The sequence below is a fragment of the Pan paniscus genome, chromosome 21 (genome assembly GCF_029289425.2).
Source record: "Pan paniscus chromosome 21, NHGRI_mPanPan1-v2.0_pri, whole genome shotgun sequence".
NCBI lineage: Eukaryota > Metazoa > Chordata > Mammalia > Primates > Hominidae > Pan > Pan paniscus.
Genome location: NC_073270.2, coordinates 49331119 through 49352053, shown reverse-complemented (window position 1 = coordinate 49352053; position 20935 = coordinate 49331119). Strand labels below are relative to the sequence as shown.

Genomic DNA, 20935 nt, shown 5'->3' with positions numbered 1-20935 from the left:
GTCTCCAAAAAAAAAAAAAATGAGACTGACATTTTGATAAGACTAAGTATAAACTTAAACACCCATCCCCAAAACAGAACTTTCCAAACCATGTGAATGAATAAGATTAGCTCAGTGAAAAGTTTCAGAAAGAGTTTTCCTAAAAGACGGAATAGCTTGTGTAAAGTCCCTAAGATGAATACAAGCTTCACTTATTTAAGGATTGAAACAAAGTCAGTGTGGCTACAGCAGAGTGAGAGAAGGGAGAAGGGACATAACAGGAAATAAGGATAAAGGAGAATCTGAGACTCCAACAGGCAAAGATACTTCAAAGCAAGAAGCAGGACTAGCCCATACCTCAAAGCCTACCAGGAAGCTGTTTCCTGGATAATCCAGGAAAGGAACAACTAGACATATTCCCTTCACTATAATTAATTACAAAGTCATAACGCAACAACAGGTAGGGCACTAGGCTTTCAACTTTACAAAGCACTTTCACAAATATCACCTTACTGAAATTTTCCAACAATTTTGTAAGGTTAACATTATCCCCACTACACAGATAGGGAAACAGACACTAACAGTTACTATGCCTTGGGTCACCCTTGGCAAGTAAGAGAGGGAATCAGGAACTTCTAACAATTCCTTCTAATTCCAAGTCTACAGTTCTTTTACCTATACCAGTTGGATAAGCTGACACAAAGTGAAATAATTAGATTGATTCCTTTTTTTTTTTTCTTTTTTTTTGAGACGGAGTCTCGCTCTGTCGCCCAGGCTAGATTGCGGTGGCGTGATCTTGGCTCACTGCAAGCTCCGCCTCCCGGGTTCACACCATTCTCCTGCCTCAACCTCCCGAGTAGTTGGGACTACAGGTGCCCGCCACCACGCCTGGCTAATTTTGTTTTGTTTTGTTTTTAGTAGAGACAGGGTTTCATCGTGTTATCCAGGATGGTCTTGATCTCCTGACCTCGTGATCTGCCCGCCTCAGCCTCCCAAAGTGCTGGAATTACAGGCATGAGTCACCGTGCCCAGCCTAGATTGATTCTTGACAGTCAAAAATATTAACTCTGTGAATTATATTGCTATACATATTCCCCCTTATGACTTTACTTTGTTTCTACTAAGAAAGGTCTTCCCTACTCCAAGAATTTAAAATATTCACTTATTTTTTTTAAGGTTTTTTTTTTTTTTTGCATTGGTATCTCGCTCTGTCGCCCAGGCTGGAGTGCAGTGGTGCAATCTCGGCTCATCGCACCCTCCGCCTCCCGGGTTCAAGCAATTCTCCTGCCTCAGCCTCCCGAGTAACTGGGATTACAGGCTTGTGCCACCATGTCTGGCTAAGTTTTGTATTTTTTAGTAGAGATGGGGGTTGGCCAGGCTGGTCCTGAACTCTTAACCTCAGGTGATCTGCCTGCCTCAGTCTCCCAAAGTGCTGGGATTACAGGCATGAGCCATCGTACCTGGGCTTCTTTAAGTACTTCTATGCTTTCTTTTAAAATTTAATTTAATTTAATTTAATTTAATTTAATTTAATTTAATTTTTTCGAGACGGAGTCTTGCTCTGTTGCCCAGGCTGGAGTGCAGTGGTGCGATTTTGGCTCACGGCAACCTCCGCCTCCTGGGTTCAAGCAATTCTCCTGCCTCAGCCTCCCGAGTAGCTGGGATGACAGGCATGCATCACCACGACAGGCTAATTTTTTTTTTTTTTTTTTTTTTTTGAGACGGAGTTTCGCTCCTGTTGCCCAGGCCGGAGTGCAATGGTGTGATCTCGGCTAAATGCAACCTCCGCCTCCCAGGTTCAAGTGATTCTCCTGTCTCAGCTTCCTGAGTAGCTGAGATTACAGGTGCCCGCCACCATCCTTGGCTAAATTTGTTTTTTTTTTTTAATATAGATGGGGTTTCACCATGTTGGTCAGGCTGGTCTTGAACGCCTGATCTCAGGTGATCCGCCCACCTCGGCCTCCCAAAGTGTTGGGATTACAGGCGTGAGCCACCGCGTCCGGCATATGCTTTCATTTTTAATATTAAAAATTTTAGCCTATCCAGAATACATTTTGGGGTGTGGTATGAAAATGAAACTATTTCTCCAAATGTTTACCCAGAATTATGCCATCCATCTCTAATATTTGAAATGCCACTTTTACTATACACAAATAATCCCCACCCTCCATATATGTTTTTGGTCTAATTTTAATCTGTATTATTTATTTTTTTAAAACTATTTCTGAACTATGACCACATTTTATTATTTTTTTGAGATAGTCTTGCTCTGTCATCCAGGCTGGAGTACAGTGGCATGATCACAGCTCACTGCAGCCTCAACCTTCTGGGTTCAAGCAATCCTCTTGCCTCAGCTTCCAGAGTAGCTGGGCCAATGGGTGTGTGCCACCACATATGGCTAATTTTCAGGGTTTTTTTTTTTGTAGAGACAGGGTCCCACTATGTTGCCCAGACTGGTCTTGAACTCTTAGCCTCAACCCATTGGCCCATCTCGACCTCCCAAAGTGCTGGGATTATAGGTGTGAGCCACTGCACACAGCCAATCACATTATTTTATTTTTAAATTTCATTTTATTTACATATTTTTTGAGACAGAGTCTCATCTGTCACCCAGGCTGGAGTGCAGCGGCGCGATCTCGGCTCACTGCCACCTCTGCTTCCTGGGCTCAAGCAATTCTCCAGCCTCAGTCTCCTGCGTAGCTGGGAATACAGGTGTGAGCCACCAACGACCGGCTAAATTTTTGTATTTTTTTGTAAAGACAGGGTTTCGCCATGTTGCCCAAGCTGGTCTTGAACTCCTGAGCTCAAGTGATCTGCCTGCCTCAGCCTCCCAAAGTGTTGGGATTATAGGGGTGAGCCACGGTACCCGGACCACATTATTTTCACTACTAAAACTTTGTAACATGCTTTAACTACATAAGAATGTCAATTTTTATTGGGTAAAATATTTCAAAGTACAGAGGTATTATAAATGAATGCGAAAAGACAAACCATCAATTGAAAAATGGCCAAAAAGCAATGAACATGAAGTTCACAGAAGAAATACAATCAGCCAATAGACTTTAAAGGTCATCCTATGCACTAATAATTTAAAAAAATGCAAATTAAAAGAAAGAGATATGTTTACTAGAATACTCCATGCTGGCAAGAGAGGAAAAAGGTGTGTGCTCATAGGGACTGTAAGTGGTACCACCTCCCTGAGAGACATCTGGTAACACATTACATTTGGTAACCCATCTGTTGGAAGACCTCTGACCCAGAAATTTCAATGCTGAGAAATTTACCCTAAAAAATACTCCCACTCCCTCTCCCTCTCCCCACGGTCTCCCTCTCCCTCTCTTTCCACGGTCTCCCTCTGATGTCGAGCTGAAGCTGGACTATACTGCTGCCATCTCGGCTCACTGCAACCTCCCTGCCTGATTCTCCTGCCTCAGCCTGCCGAGTGCCTGCGATTGCAGGCGCGCGCCACCACGCCTGTCTGGTTTTCGTATTTTTTTTGGTGGAGGCGGGGTTTCGCTGTGTTGGCTGGGCTGGTTTCCAGCTCCTAACCGCGAGTGATCCGCCAGCCTCGGCCTCCCGAGATGCCGGGATTGCAGACGGAGTCTGGTTCACTCAGTGCTCAATGGTGCCCAGGCTGGAGTGCAGTGGCGTGATCTCGGCTCGCTACAACCTCCACCTCCCAGCCGCCTGCCTTGGCCTCCCAAAGTGCGGAGAGTGCAGCCTCTGCCCGGCCGCCACCCCGTCTGGGAAGTGAGGAGCGTCTCTGCCTGGCCGCCCATCATCTGGGACGTGAGGAGCCCCTCTGCCTGGCTGCCCAGTCTGGAAAGTGAGGAGCGTCTCTGCCCGGCCGCCATCCCATCTAGGAAGTGAGGAGCGCCTCTTCCTGGCTGCCCTCCCATTTAGGAAGCGAGGAGCGTCTCTACCCGGCCGCCCATCATCTGAGATGTGGGGAGCGCCTCTGCCCCGCCGCCCCGTCTGGGATGTGAGGAGCGCTTCTGCCCGGCCGCGACCCCGTCTGGGAGGTGAGGAGCATCTCTGCCCAGCCGCCCCGTCTGAGAAGTGAGGAGACCCTCTGCCTGGCAACCGCCCCGTCTGAGAAGTGAGGAGCCCCTCCGCCCGGCAGCCACCCTGTCTGGGAAGTGAGGAGCGTCTCCGCCCGGCAGCCACTCCGTCCGGGAGGGAGGTGGGGGTCAGCCCCCGCCAGGCCAGCCGCCCCGTCCGGGAGGAAGGTGGGGGGGGTCGCCCCCCGCCCAGCCAGCCGCCCCGTCCGGGAGGGAGGTGGGGGGGTCAGCCCCCCGCCCGGCCAGCCGCCCCGTCCAGGAGGGAGGTGGGGGGATCAGCCCCCCGCCTGGCCAGCCGCCCCGTCCGGGAGGGAGGTGGGGGGGTCAGCCCCCCGCCTGGCCAGCCGCCGCGTCCGGGAGGGAGGTGGGGGGGTCAGCCCCCCACCTGGCCAGTCGCCCCGTCCGGGAGGTGAAGGGCGCCTCTGCCCGGCCGCCCCTACTGGGAAGTGAGGAGCCCCTCTGCCCGGCAACCGCCCCGTCTGGGAGGTGTACCCAACAGCTCATTGAGAACGGGCCATGATGACAATGGCGGTTTTGTGGAATAGAAAGAGGGGAAAGGTGGGGAAAAGATTGAGAAATCGGATGGTTGCCGTGTCTGTGTAGAAAGAAGTAGACATGGGAGACTTTTCATTTTGTTCTGTACTAAGAAAAATTCTTCTGCCTTGGGATCCTGTTGATCTGTGACCTTACCCCCAACCCTGTGCTCTCTGAAACATGTGCTGTGTCCACCCAGGGTTAAATGGATTAAGGGCGGTGCAAGATGTTTTTGTTAAACAGATGCTTGAAGGCAGCATGCTCGTTAAGAGTCATCACCACTCCCTAATCTCAAGTACCCAGGGACACAAACGCTGCGGAAGGCCGCAGGGTCCTCTGCCTAGGAAAACCAGAGACCTTTGTTCACTTGTTTATCTGCTGACCTTCCCTCCACTATTGTCCTATGACCCTGCCAAATCCCCCTCTGCGAGAAACACCCAAGAATGATCAATTTAAAAATATATATACTACCACAAGTGCACAAAACTGTACATACAAAGATGTTCGCTTATCCCAGCACTTTGGGAGGCCGAGGCAGGTGGATCACCTGAGGTCAGGAGTTCAAGACCAGCCTGACCAACATGGTGAAACCCCATCTCTACTAAAAATAGAGAAATTAGCTGGGTGTGGTGGCAGATGCCTGTAATCCCAGCTACATGGGAGGCTGAGGCAGGAGAACCACTTGAACCTGGGAGGCGGAGGTTGCAGTGAGCTGAGATCATGCCACTGCACTCCAGCCTGGGTGACAGAGTGAGACTCCGTTTCAAAAAAAAAAAAAAAAAAGATGTTCATTTGTGCTTTATTATCTATAGTGACAAATATAATTTTTTTTTTTTTTTTAGACGAAGTCTCCCTCTGTCCCCCAGGCTAGAGTGCAATGGTACGATGGCAGCTCAATGCAACCTCCGCCTCCCAGGTTCAAGTGATTCTCCTGCCTCAACCTCCCCAGTAGCTGGGATTATAGGCGCCCACTACCACGCCCAGCTAAATTTTCTATTTTTAGTAAAGACGGGGTTTTGCCATGTTAGCCAGGCTGGTTTCAAACTCGTGACCTCAGGTGATCCACTCGCCTTGGCCACCCAAAGTGCTGCGATTACAGGAGTGAGCTACCACACCCAGCTATAAAATTGTTTATAACAACAATACGGAACAGAAGTTAAGAGTGCAGGCTCTAGAATAGACTGCCTATGTTTGCATCTAAGTTCTGACACAGAGTAGTCATGTGCATTTGGGCAATTACATCTCTGTATCTCATCTCTAACTTTCCAGAGTTGTAAGGATTAAATGAGGTAATACATGCCTGTCACACAGTCGATGCTTGACAAACATTAGGTGGTATTATTAAAGAAAAACATTATAAACTACTTAAATGTCCAATAATAGGGAGTTGGTTAGATAAACTGGGATATATCCAATTTAATCCAGTCATTAAAAATGAAAAGGTACTCACCTATAACTTTATACATGGAAAAAAAAAAACCTAGAAATCTAAATACTATACTATATTTTTTTTGAGATGGAGTCGTGCTCTGTTGCCCAGGCTGGAGTGCAGTGGCATAATCTTGGCTCACTGCAACTTCCGCCTCCGGGGTTCAAACAGTTCTCCTGTCTCAGCCTCCCGAGTAGCTGGGACTACAGGTGCACACCACCACGCCTGGCTAATTTTTGTATTTTTAGTAGAGATGGGATTTTGCCATGTTGGTTACACTTGTCTCTAACTCCTGACCTCAGGTGGGCCACCCACCTCGGCCTCCCAAAAGTGCTAGGATTACAGGCGTGAGCCACCGTGCTGGGCCTAAATACTATATTAAGACTACCTTCAGGGGGAGGAGCATGGACTTACAGTGCAGAGCTTCTACTTTTTTCCTCTTGAACTGTTCAAATTCTGATTATTTTTGTAACCAGAAACAAAAGCTCTTTTCATTTTGAAAAAGAAGACTCCAAAACGATACATCTTCCTCATGTGGCATCAGAAAACACACTCACTGGGCATTGTTTCCACTGCTTTCCTCATCAATGATCCCAGGCACAGCCTTTCCTGCAGCTCGGCTAATTTCCCTTGAAGAAGAAAAATTAAAATCTAGTAAACAAAAAAAATTTGAGAATTTCACACTGCATTCATTAGTACAGCAAGTATGAGGCTAAGGTGGGAGGATTGCTTAAGCCTGGGAGGTCAAGGCTGCAGTGAACTGTGTTCCCACCACTGCATTCCAGCCTGAGCAACAGAGCAAGACTCTGTCTCAAAAAATACATATATATATAAACAAAAAATAAATTGAATGTGAAGTAAGTTTCAAAAGATGAAGAAAAATAATTTGATGAATGAGTAGTAGTAATATAGTAAAATAAATTATAATAACACAAAACAAAAAGGCAAGAAAGAAGAAGGGGCAGTGAAAAGAATGTATGAGAAGAGACGAGGGAAGATTTATGTAGAAGAAATGAGAGTTATGTGTAAGGATATTTCTGCTTTTTTTTTTTTTTTTTGAGATGAAGTCTCGCTCTGACAATGGTGCAATCTCAGCTCAATGCAACCTCTGCTTCCCGGGCTCAAGTGATTCTCCTGCCTCAGCCTCCCGAGTAGCTGGGATTACAGGCGCCTGCTACAATGCCTGGCTAATTTTTTTTGTATTTTTAGACAGGGAGATGGGGTTTCAGCATGTTGGCCAGGCTGGTTTGGAACTCCTGATCTCAAAATGATCCATCCGCCTTGGCTTCCCAAAGTGCTGGGATTACAGGTGTGAGCGACGATGTCTGGCCAAGATATTTCTGCTTTCAACATGCTTACCTGTTCAAGACTCCACTGGAAACTAGAGCTTCTTTAGGATGGAAATATTTGTGATATACATTTCTAACCACAGCATCTATGAGGGAAAAAGAGAAGGAGGTATATTTTAGGTTAGAAATAAATTCGATATTATAGACTCATACCAATTTTGACCTGAAGGGCACCCTGGAACTTGGTTCCAATCCATCTCGCTTTATAAATGGAAGCAGCCCAAGCCTAGGAGGCTCAGACTGCTGATGAGAATGGAACATTAAAACACGCACACACAGCCCAGGGCTTTTTCCATTATGCCACTGGACCTAGAGGGCTATGATATCAAATAATAGATAGAAAAGTACTGCCTCTACTGAAAATAATAATACTAATTACCATTATTAACCATGATTCCATATTCTTCTAGTAAAAAGTTAATATTGGTGTCAAATCTGGATTCTCCACCTTCTCCTAGCATCACAAAGACATCTCCACCGGTGTCAAGATATTTCTTCAGGATTTCAAACTACACAAAGGAAAAAAGCAATCTATGAATATACTTGAAAGACTTTTGCCCGAAATACCATGAATAAGACCTTAACTAGATGAAAAATACATATTTCAAATCTGTAAGGCATTTACATATAAATGTATATAAGATAAAAAGTACTCTCTATGTAGGATCTCCAAGCTTGTCTTTGAGCATAAAGCTCCAAAATACTCAAAGTAAACTGACAATTTCAAAGCTGACTATCTAGAGAGCAAGTCAAAAGTGAAAAACTTAACTAAAGGAAGCACTCAGTTCTCCATTCAGCAGCACCCCTGGTCTCCACCTACTAGATGCCAGTTGTACCTACCTTCCCCTGGCAACCAAAAATGTCTCTTGAGATTGCCACATGTTCCCTCAGGAGAAGAAGAAATAGAATCACCCCTAGTTAAGAACCACTGATTTAGACAATGCCTTCTCTTGACTGCCCACAGAGGATATCAGGATGAAGTCATTTCATACCACACCTGGGAGGAATTCTGTTCAAGGTCATTGACCAACCAAACCACAGAGAGAAACGCATGTTTTCTGCTTATCTCCTGGAAGCTCTCTCATTTTCACAAAGCTGGGGAAGGGAGAAAAATCTAGGGTTGATCTTGCTGGTCTAGCCTGAGAAAATCTGGGGTGGGTGGTCCAGACAAATAGTTTCTCAACTTTCTTCATCAAGCACTCCAGCAGAAAAAAATCTGAACATGTATATAAATACATTCAATATGTATGTATCTCTATATAAAATATGTACTTTATAATTCAAAACAACTCCCAAAAAGGAAATGTTTTAAGGGTAATGAAAATATGAATAATAAACATAATTTCCTTTTGGCACCCCACTGATTCATCACATGCATCCTACTTTGGAAACTACTGCCCAGACTAGATTTGCCACAGCACGGCCCTCTCGCTCTTGTATGCTCCCTGAATTTTCCTCTCCCCCTGCCTTCCCCACACTGTATAAAACAAATGAATCTTCAGAGGCCAAGGTAGGCGGATCACTTGAGGTGAGGAGTTCGAGACCAGCTTGGCCAACATGGTGAAACCCCCGTCTCTACTAAAAATGCAAAAATTAGCCAGGCGTGGTGGTATGCACCCGTAGCCCCAGCTACTTGGAAGGTTGAGGGAGGGGAATTGCTTGAACCCAGGTGGTGGAGGTTGCAGTGAGCCGAGATTGCACCACTGCATTCCAGCCTGGGCAACAGAGCAAGATTCCATCTCAAAAACGAAACACAATAAAAAAAAAAAACAAAATAAAAAATGAATTATTTCAAAATCAAAATTAAGGCGGGGTGCAGTGGCTCATGCCTGTAATCCCAACAGTTTGGGAGGCTGAGGTGGGTGGATCACTTGAGGTCAGGAGCTCGAGACCAGCCTGGCCAACATGGTGAAACCCCGTGTCTACTAAAAATACAAACAGCCAGGTGTGGGGGCAGATGCCTGTAATCCCCGCTACTCGGGAGGCTGAGGCAGGAGAATCAGTTGAACCTGGGAGGCGGAGGTTGCAACGAGCCGAGAATGCGCCAATGCACTCCAGCCTGGCGACAGAGCAAGACTCTGTCTCAAAATAAATAAATAAATAAATAAATAAATAAATAAATAAATAAATAAATAAAATAAAAATCAGCTCAAAGTCCATTTCCTCTGGACCCAATAATCCAATGCCTCTTTTCTGTGTTTCTGTAGAAATGTGGAACATAGAACATTGATCATTATTGGTAGATGGTCCATTTGTGTCATTTCCCCTAGACTATCAGTTCCTCGAGTGGAGAGATCATGTGCTATTTGACTTTGATCCCTAGCGTTAGTCCTAGGACCTGTTACTAGGTGTGTAACAGATCCTTAGTAAACATTTTTTGGAACAACAACAGAAAAACAAAACAAATGGGTTATAACTGCATGATCCTGGACCCTGAACAACAGACTGAATCTCTCCCTAAATTCATCTTCCTTTTCCTTCCTTTTGATTTCCTCTCAAACTCCTCTTCCCAGATAGCCCTAAATATATGCTATGTTCTATGACTGATAATAGCAAGCCAGGTCTAGTTTGCAATATATATTCTCAGAACATAGCTTTTGCTTGGGAAATTCTACTGGGACTTGGTTTTCATGATTATGTGGTTCTGGGATTTGTCCATGTTGCCTAAATGCAATGAGTATATAGTAATTATTGGTATCTACTGTGTCCTATTGGCCATCTGGCATTTTAAGAAAAAGATACATGAAGGATGTGGTGTGCAATAACACAGGTGGGCAAAAGTTGAAGGAGCTTCCATGAATTATGACCCAGTTTCCAGCTATGCACGTAAGTGAGACCCTTCTAACAAAAGAATGGATATTTGGTACAAACTGGAGGTTTCTTATTTCTTTATGGCAAAAACAGGAAGAAAGATTAATTTTGCAGACTTAAATTTTAGAAATTGGCTTAGAATGCATTCACACTGTTAGTGTGGCAGCAAATGTGAGGTATTTCCGGTAATCGAGACTGGATGATCCAGGCCAGTGGCTCTCAGTGGAGGCATTTAAACCATCTAGCATGTATTCTGGATCACCATAATATTAATATTAATATGGCAAAATATTAATGCCATAATATTAATGTTTAAGGACATTTTAGTGGGTGAAGGGCAGGGAAGTTAAGGTCCTGCAATATTCAGACCAGTCCCACATAGTAAAGAACTATTCCACAGCATTTGAATATCTTCTCAGATAGTCACGTATGTTTAAAAAAGAAAAAGCAAACAAACAAAAGAAGCTTAGCCTAAAATCTAACTCCAATTTCTTTATTTTTTTTGAGATGAAGTCTTGCTCTGTCACCCATGCTGCAGTGGCTCAATCTCGGCTCACTGCAAACTTCGCCTCCTGGGTTCAAGTGATTCTCCTGCCTCAGCCTCCTGAGTAGTTGTGACTACAGGAGCCTGCCACCACACCTGGCTAATTTTTGTATTTTTAGTAGAGACAAGGTTTCACCATGTTGGCCAGGCTAGTCTCAAACTCCTGACGTCTGGTGTTCCACCCGCCTCGGCCTCCCAAACTCCTGGGATTACAGGAGTAAGCTACTGTGCCCAGCTCAAATTCTATGTAAGTACTGTACAAAGTATTTTTTGCACGATTTAACATATACTGAATTCGTAGGTACCCAACTACCATGTAAACTGAGAGAAGAATTATACTCTTTTTATTAACAGAACTTTACCAGAGGCCAAGGCGGGCAGATCACAAGGCCAGGAGATCGAGATCACCCTGGCTAACACGGTGAAACCCCATCTCTACTAAAAATACAAAAAATTAGCCGGGCGTGGTGGTGGGCACCTGTAGTACCACCTACTCGGAAGGCTGAGGCAGGAGAATGGCGTGAACCCGGGAGGCGGAGCTTGCAGTGAGCTGAGATCACTCCACTGCACTCCAGTCTGGGCGACAGAGCAAGACTCCGTCTCAGAAAAAAAAAAAAAAATAGAACTTTACCAAGAGTTAGTCAGTATTTTGGAAAAATCACATCACCGACAACAACACGGCTCATGATTTGAATTGCCAATACATCACTTCCACCAGTCTGCATATGTACCTATCCCATTCATCGGAGTTCTACATACTTATTAAACATTTATTTCAAAATGTCAAACATAAAGAAGTGTTCTAATGCATGTATGACCAAGCATTAACAAACTGAAATATGTATATTCTTCTAGTATATATATGCATAAACATTTACAATTTGAAATACACATATTCTTTTATAAATCATCCTTTAATTTCTGTACATTAAAGTTAGGAAGTTATATTGCTTTACTTTTTTAATGGTGGTGGGTTAGATTATCTTTGCATTTCAATTCAGGGTAACAAAGTTGGCATCTGTAATATAGGTGGATGCTGGTCTGTTAGGGTTGGAAAATACTCGTCTCAGCCACGTGGTTACCTGGTCGTAACTGAATACCACCACAAAGCTAGTGTAATGCGTCAATGTAGTTGAGGTGGAAATAAGGAAAGACTGTTCAGCCTAGTTTCTAGCATGATACTAGCATCTAATATCAGACATATGATGTCTGTCCTGTCACAGAAGTTTCTGGAAGTCAACATGAAAAAGGCATCACACAGCTCTCCAGGGGTAACAGTCTAGGAGGCCAGCAGCAATGACAAGGAAAGCAGTGATCTCACAAGCATGAGCCCATTGGAAGAACTGTAACACAAAGGAATGCTGATTCCTAGAAAAAAAGCTAACAGCTTTTTTCCCTTTTCTTCCCACCTCACTCCAACTCTAAAGAGAAGGTATGGTGTCAGGGACTGGTCTGGGAGAGGACGTTTTATTAGGCTAAAGTTACATCAAATTTGCCTCTCGAAGGACTTGTGTCTCTTGGATGCATCAGCCTACCATCCCTGGAAGCCCAAACTAAGGCTTGGCCTGGCACCCATCTCCACTTGGGAAAAGGCCCAGGCACCAGGTTCTGACCCTCTCTTTGGATGCCCCTGTGTTCCTGAGGCTGGTTGGTCCCTGGCAAACATCAGGCCAACTCTCTCATTGGCTTCGCTAGGTGGATGGGGAGATGGAGCCGAAGCCCAACAAGCAATAGAGTGTTGCTCTGCAGGCCACTGCCCTCTGTGTGTACATATCCCTCAGGGTCTCAGTGGGTAGGAGTTGCTGGTTACCTCCACATTCCCAATGGTAATTTCTACTCCTTCTGTCAATTAACCTGATCAAACAATCATGTCCCTCTCCATGCCATTCCCAGCGGGGAAGGTCACCTTGCAATCAAATTGAGAAACAAAGTGCACTAGAAATGCTCCCCAGTGGACCTCTTCCCCATGGCACCACCCAGAGTAACAGCAGGAGACCTTGGCCTGCCTCAATCTAAGGACCACATTGGCCTTGCCCTGCCTCAACCTCTCTACTCCCCATATTCTCTCTCAGCACAAAGGTACTTCCCATTCTCTGTAAAATGGCTCTTTCTATGTTCTGGGTTTTTTGTTTTATTGACTGTGAAAAAACACACCTAATCTTTCCTAAATTTACCATCTTAACCATTCTGAAGTATATAGTTCAGCAGTTTTTGTTTGTTTGTTTTTTCTTTTCAGACAGGGTCTCTGTCGCCAGGCTGGAGTGCGGTGGCGCAATCTCGGCTCACTGCAACCTCCGCCTCCCAGGTTCAAGCGATTCTCCCACCTCCACTTCCCAAGTAGCTGGGAGTACAAGCATGTGCCACCAAGCCCGGCTAATTTTTGTATTTTTAGTAGAGATGAGGTTTCACCATGTTGGCCAAGCTGGTCTCAAACTCCTAGCCTCAAGTGATCCACCCGCCTCAGCCTCCCAAAGTGCTGGGATTACCGGTGTTAGCCACCGCACCTGGCCTAGTTCAGCAGTATTAAATATACTCACACTGTTAGGCAATCAATCTGCAGAACTGTTTTCATCTTGCAAAACTGAAACTCTATACCTATTAAGCAGCAACGCTCCATTCCCCACTTCCCCCAGGCCCTGGCAACCACCACCCTTCTATTTTCTGTCTCTACGAATTCGACTACTCTACGTACCTCATGCTTGCATAAGTGAAATCATACAGTATTTGTCTTTTTGTGTCTGCCTTATTTTCATTTGGCATAATGTCCTCAAGATTCATCCGTGTGTAGCATGCATCAGAATTACCTTCCTATTTAAGATTGAATAATATTCCATTGTATGTATATACCATATCTTATCTACTCATCTGCCGATGGATACTTGGGCTATTTCCACCTTTTGGCTATTGTGAATAGCGCTGCTAGGAAGATAGGTGTGCAACTATCTCTGAGATCTGGTTTTCCATTCTTTTGGGCATATACCCAGAAGTGGAATTGCTAGATCATATGGCAGTTTTTTTTTTTTTTTTTGAAAGAGTCTCACTCTGTTGCCAAGGCTGGAGTGCAGTGGCCCGATCTCTGCTCGCTGCAACTCCGCCTCCCAGGTTCAAGTGATTCTCCTGCCTCAGCCTCCCAAGTAGTTGGGATTACAGGCGCACACCATCACGCCTGGCTAATTTTTGTATTTTTAGTAGAGATGAGGTTTCACCATGTTGGCCAGGCTAGTCTCGAACTCCTGACCTCAAGTGATCCACCCTTCTCAGCCTCCCAAAGTGCTGGGATTACAGGCGTGGGCCACCACACACAGCCATCATATGGCAATTTTATGCTTAAATTTTTGAGGAACTACCATACTGTTTTTCATGGTGACTGCATCATTGTACATTCCCACCATCAGTGTGGAAGGGTTCCAATAACTTCCCATTCTCACCAATACTTGTCATTTGTATTCTGGGCCTTACATTTATCATTCTTTATCCATTCCATGAACTAGAATAATAAACACTTTTATTTTAAATGAATTCCTATTTTCTTTCTTTTTTTTTTTTTTTTTGAGATGGAGTTTTGCTCTTGTTGCCCAGGCTGGAGTGAGATGGCGCGATCTTGGCTCACAGCAAGCTCCGCCTCCCAGGTTCAAGCGATTCTCCTGCCTCAGCCTCTCAAGTAGCTGGGATTACAGGAATGCACCACCACGCCTGGCTAATTTTGTATTTTTAGTAGAGACGGGGTTTCTCCATGTTGGTCAGGGTGGTCTTGAACTCCCGACCTCAGGTGATCTGCCTGCCTCGGCCTCCCAAAGTGTTGGGATTACAGGTGTGAGCCACCGCGCCTGGCGGAATTTTCCTATTTTCAAAGCAAAAATATAGCAAAGAAATGTGGCTAGTGGCTGGGCTCGGTGGCTCACACCTGTAATCCCAGCACTTTGGGAGGCTGAGGTAGGCAGATCACAAGGTCAGGAGTTTGAGACCAGCCTGGCCAATATGGTGAAACCCCATCTGCACGAAAAATACAAAAATTAGCCGGGCGTGGTGGTGGGCACCTGTAGTCCCAGCTACTCAGGAGGCTGAGGCAGTGAGAATTGCTTGAACCCGGGAGGTGGAGGTTGCAGTGAGCCGAGATTGCGCCACTGCACTCCAGCCTCGGCGACAGAGCGAGACTCTGTCTCAGAAAAAAAAAAAAAAAAAAAAGAAGTGTGGCTAATATTTAATTGGCCCACACTATGTGTTTGGTACTTTACATGGAGTATCTCAGTTAATCATCACAACTCCATGATGAAAAGAGAGATGAAGTGACTACCTTAAGGCCACACAGTAAGTGGTGAAGGGGGATTCAAATCCGGTATTTCAAAGCTCAGACTCCTAATCATTTCACCATATTCCTTCTTTAGTGGATATTTCTTACCTCAGCTGCAGTAAATTTTTCCCTTGGCCCAGCTGTAATCCACAGTTTCACTCCATTTAACTTCTCAGATGTGATTTCATCTTTTAAGCTAGAAATACAATTTTAAAAGCAAATATGAGGTCCATAATTTAAACCAATTTATGTATTATTTTAGTCTCTTAACTATTTGGAAGCAGAGGCCACAGAGGCTCAGAGATGAAGGGATTTAGAGGTAACTGGTCCAGTCTCTCTCCCAAAGTGAGAATTCCCTCTACAGGCCTGCCCCAGAGTCATCTGGCCTCTGTTCAAATACTTCCAGTAAGTCAAGGTGTTCAAATCAAGCCATGCTAAAGCATAAGGAAGTCTTCAACTACTAATTCAATCAGCCCTACCATTAGCTTGTATGATTACATATCCTCACCTATTAAGAAAAACATGCACATACACAAAGTTATTCTCATTTAATTCTCATGTTTCCTTTCCCTAGTACTGACCTGAGTCAAAATACGAAGAAAGCCTCTAACATCTTAAAAAGCTACATGTGTATAATTAGAATAATCTTTTGGCTTGTGATTTGGAAAACAACTTAATAATATGCTGCTTTAATAATATCCTAATTGCTGATTTCGAAAGACATTTTTTTTAATTTTTGTTTTTGACAGAGTCTCCCTCTGTTGCCCAGGCTGGAGTGCAGTGGCATGATCTCGGCTCACTGCAGGCATTCACTTCCTGGGTTCAAGGGATTCTTGTGCCTCAGCCTCCTTAGTAGCTGGGATTATAGGCATGCACCATCATGTCTGGCTAATTTTTGTATTTTCAGTAGAGATGAGGTTTTGCCATGTAGGCCAGGCTGGTCGCCAACTCTTGACCTCTAGTGATCTGCCTGCTTCAGCCTCCCAAAGTGCTGGGATTACAGGCATGAGCCACCGCGTCCTGCCCAAGAGACGTTTTAATAAGAATTTATTTCATTCTGAATAATGTTTTTTTATTTTTTTAGACAGAGTCTCGCTCTGTCACCAAGCTGGAGTGCAGTGGCGCAATCTCGGCTTACTGTAACCTCCGCCTCCTGGATTTAAGTGATTCTCCTGCCTCAGCCTCCCGAGCAGCTGGGACCATAGGCACGCACGATCATGCCCAGCTGATTTTTGTATTTTTAGTAGAGACAGGGTTTCGCCATGTTGGCCAGGATGGTCTTGATCTTTCTTTTTTTTTTGAGACGGAGTCTCACTCTGTTGCCCAGGCTGGAGCGCAGTGGCACAATCTCGGCTCACTGCAACCTCTGCCTCCCGGGTTCAAGCAATTCTCTGCTTCAGCCTCCCAAGGAGCTGGGATTACAGGCGCCCACCACCACACTTGGCTAATTTTTTTTTTTAATTTTTAGTAGCGATGGGGTTTCACCATCTTGTCCAGGCTTGTCTCGAACCCATGACCTCATGATCCGCCCACCTTGGCCTCCCAAAGTGCTGGGATTACAGGTGTCAGCCACCGTGCCGGCCAGTCTTGATCTCTTGACCTCGTGATCCGCCCGCCTCAGCCTCCCAAACTGCTGGGATTACAGGTGTGAGCCACCACGCCAGACCTAATTCTGAATAATCTTTAAATTGAGCTTCTCCCACCTAAACAATCTATGTTACCTAAGAAAATAAAGACTTCTCAGCTTTATCAGCAGGACAATATCATTTAGAAGGGAAAACAATATACATGGTCAGTCACCTCTGAATCTTCCAATTACTCCGAAGTTTTTTCTGCATGGATTTATAGCCATTGTTGGTGGTAAATATCTCCTTTTTGTAGGCATTGAAAAGAATGGTGCTCCGCAGCTCTTTCTCCATGGTTACCTTATGGAAGAAAGATGGGATCAGAAAATCAATAAACAATATTCCAAAGACCCTAAAAGTAATAAATAGTTGCCTTCTACTACTAATTTATCAAGAAAGGGTATACAACTGAAACCTATCTAGGAAACTCCTACAATTCTCAAAGGTTGAGAGTGAAATGCAAAAGCATAGCACAGAAACCTAAGACCAAAACCAACCCAGCCCTCCCCTACCCGCTTTTGCTTTCTGCCTCTTGCCCAGATCCTCCCAACAGCCTACACCTATGGCCCTGCCCTGCCATCACCCTGCTCTTGTGTCCCAAGACCATGTTTCCAACCTGATTCATTACTGCTAACTACTGTTAAACGTGGGGTATAGTCTTCTAGATTCTATTTTTCTTTTTTTTTGAGACGGAGTCTTGCTCTGTCTCCCAGGTTGGAGTGCAATGGTGTGATCTTGGCTCACTGCAACCTCCATCTCCCGGGTTCAAGCGATTCTCCTGCCTCAGCCTCCTGAGTTGCCAGGATTACAGGCACGTATCACCATGCCCAGCTAATTTTTGTATTTTCAGTAGAGACGGGGTTTCACCATGTTGGTCAGGCTGGTCTCAAACTCCTGACCTTGTGATCCACCTGCCTTGGCCTCCCAAAGTGCTGGGATTACAGGTGTGAGCCACTGCACCCAGCTCGAGATTCTTTTTATACATATATTAACTTACAGTTTTATTTTATGAAATAGGATCTTAACATATGCATTATTCTGAAACACCTGTTTCACCTAACCTTGTATATTTGACATCTTTCTTTGTCAGTACACATGGATCTACCATATTCTTTTAAACAGCTACACAGGGCTGGGTGCAGTGGCTCACGCCTGTAACTCCAGCACTTTGAGAGGCTGAGGTGGGAGGATTGCTTGAGCTCAGCAGTTCCAGACCAGCCTGGATAACATGATAAAACCACATCTCTACAAAAAAAATTAGCAGGGCATGGTGGCACATATCTGTAGTCCCAGCTATTTGGGAGGCTGAGGTGAAAGGATTGCTTGAGCCCAAGAGGTTAAGGCTGCAGTGAGCCACAATCACGCCACGCTGCACTCCAGCCTGGAGAACACAGCAAGACCCTGTCTTTAAACAACAACAACAACAAAAACAGCTACACAGTATTCATTTTATGGATCTACCATAATTTATTTAACCAGTCATCTACTGGCTGACATCTTTTATCAAATATTTTCTAAAACAATACTAAAAACATCAATGTTAAACAACATGTTTTTCTGCAATTTGCATATTTGTAGAGATTCTTACCTATTGAATGGCTGAGTAAATCATTTCCAAATTGCCCTCCAAAAAGTTATACTCATTTATATTTCCACTAACACACTTCTGTTTCCACACAATCCTATTTCCAGTCTTTGTCATGTTTGCCAATAAAGGGCCAAAAAACCCCCCTCATTACTGTTTTAATTTCCACTTTGAAGTTAGTGAGATAGTTGTCTCTTGCTATAGATTTTTGCCACTTGTATTTCTTCTGATTTTCTTGTCCAGGTACTCTTGATCATTTTTCTCTTTAAATTTTTCTTTTTAAAAACTTCTTATTATTATTATTTGAGATAAAAGTCCCACTCTGTGACCCAGGCTGGGAGTGCAGTGCTGCAATCACAACTCACTGTAGCCTTGACCTCCCAGGCTCAAGCAATCATCCCACTTCAACCTCCTGGGTAGCTGGGACTACAGGCGCGCACCAGTGTCCAGCTAATTTTTAAATTTTTTGTAGAAGCAAGGTCTTGCTATGTTGCCCTTGAACTCCTGACCTCAAGTGATCCTCCTACCTCAATCTCCCAAAGTGGTGGTTTACTGGCATGAGCCACTGCACCCAGTCGGGTTTCATAATTTTCTAATTGATCATTAAACAAACATTTTCATAACTTTATTTGGCTTCTGGTAGTTTTTTTGGTTTGGTTGAATTTTGCAGGCCATATAGATTTTAAATTTTATAGAGTTAAAAGTATGAATCTTTTCCTTTCTGGCTTCTGGATGACATGAAACATTTAGAAGAGTTTTTTGTCATTCTAAGATTATAAATAAATTCAACAATGCTTTACTTCAGTACTTCATGACGTAATTTTTTTTTTTTTTTGAGACAGAGTCTGCTCTGTGGCCTAAGCTGGAGTGCAGTGGCACGATCTCGGCTCACCACAACCTCTGCCTCCCAGATTCAAGAGATTCTCGTGCCTCAGCCTCCCAAGCGGCTGGGACTACAGGCGCCCAAACACACCCGGCTAATTCGTGATGTAATTTTTTAACATTTAAATTTTAGTCCATTTGGAAATTATTGTGGTGCTCAAAATGGGCTTCATTCCTTTTTTTTTTTTTTTCCTTCTTTTTCAAAGCATAGTCTCGCTCTGTCACCCAGGCTGGAGTGCAGTGGTGCAATCTCGGCTCGCTGCAACCTCCGCCTCCCAAGTTCAAGCAATTCTCCTGCCTCAGCCTCCCCAGTAGCTGGGATTACAGGCGCGCGCCATAGTAGAGACGGTGTTTCACCAGGTTGGCCAGGCTGGTCTGGAACTCCTGACCTCAAGTGATCCACCCGCTTTGGCCTCCCAAAGTGCTGGGATTACAGGTGTGAGCCACCTCGCTCGACTGGTTTAATTATTTTCTAAATTGCTAAAAAAGCTGCCTGACCCCAATTCATCTCTTCAATGCTGATTTGAAATACAGTACCACCTCGCCTATATAATAAATCCCTATATATAAATCGCTCTTATTCTGAGTTCTAATATATTTTATCTACCTGTAAGCTCCTGCTGAGTTCCAAACTTTTTAAATTAATTTATTTATTTTCAGAGACAGGGTTTCCTTTTGATACCCATGCTGGTCTCTGACTCCTGGGCTCAAGGGATCCTGCCGCCTCAGCCTACCAAGTAGCCAGGACTACGGGCCCACACTGCTGCACCCATCTTCTATGCTAGTTTAATTGCTATACCTTTATGTTATAATATCTGGTGGTTCTGGAGAGCTAATCTCCCTTATTAGCATTAATTTTAGAATTTTCCTGGCTACTTTCACATATTTATTCTTCTTTAAGCACTTTAACATCATTTTGTCCAGTTGAAAAACTGCCCCCTCCATGGTCCCACCACCGTGATACATCTATCTTTTTTTGTTCTGTTAGTTCAGCCCCTGGTGAGAGTAGCAGGTCTGCGTTCCTGTACTGTCAGACTTAGTCAGAAATGCATTTCCTTAATAACAGTATAAGGCCTTTAAAACTATAAAAATAACAAATATTTGGGTAACGCTGCCAAACCATTCTCTCGCTTTCTCTTCAATAACATTACCAGTCAAATCAGTATTTTCCCACATGAATACCGAGGGGTCGCAGCCACGACAGAAGAGAGATTAAGACTGTACGATTCCTCGTCCCATGCTCTTTCATAGTCAGCGGAACGACTAAACACCTGCACCACCCGAGGCCGTGGAGATGGGCGCCCAGCCGGGGCGCCAGGAACCCGGGCTACGTCCGCGCCCACAGTTTACTTCACCCCGGGGGACCCTGGATGTTCTATGACCGGCCCAGCGGCCTCGAAGAGTGTGGCGAGTCCCTCGCCAGCTCCCAGGCCGCACCAACGCCCCAGCCGGCCCACCACTGTTGGAGCCCTTTACCTGAGGCCCAGCGACCACCGGTCACCTGACGCCGCCCAGCATCCCGCGGCCAGGTATCCAAGGCCGCTTAGTAACCGGAGAGGCGCGTCAGTGCGCCGGGAGGCGTGGCCCAAGACGCAGCGCTAGCTCCGGCCGACGTGATGACGACATCACGGAAGGCGCCTCTCCGTCGCAGGCGTCAGGGGTAGGCAGCCTGACTGATGTGGGGCTGTACCATTTGGTGCATGAGGGGCAAATCCAAACATAAGGAGAATTAACTTTTCACCAAAAATAAACCCATTTAATTTTGTTCTTTAGTCTCAATTACGAGTAAAGACTAATAACAACGGTAGGACCCAAGTGCCCAAACTTCCCTCCACCCACAGGGAG

General features: G+C 44.9%; 1 protein-coding gene across 2 annotated transcripts in view; it reads right to left on the bottom strand.

The window, feature by feature from the left end:
• The window catches only part of IFT52 (intraflagellar transport 52), a 56728-nt gene extending 35843 nt beyond the window's left edge, over positions 1-20885 (bottom strand). The window contains exons 1-6 of one of the 2 annotated variants that reach the window (XM_003825906.6): positions 20567-20885; positions 16799-16923; positions 15107-15194; positions 7732-7861; positions 7363-7438; positions 6561-6632 (exon numbers count right to left, since the gene is read on the bottom strand). In XM_003825906.6, the coding sequence (XP_003825954.1) occupies positions 6561-6632; positions 7363-7438; positions 7732-7861; positions 15107-15194; positions 16799-16917 (485 nt within the window). In that variant the 5' untranslated portion in view covers positions 16918-16923; positions 20567-20885. The other variant, XM_024926934.4, reaches the window with a different exon arrangement.
• Between the last annotated feature and the right edge of the window lie 50 nt (positions 20886-20935).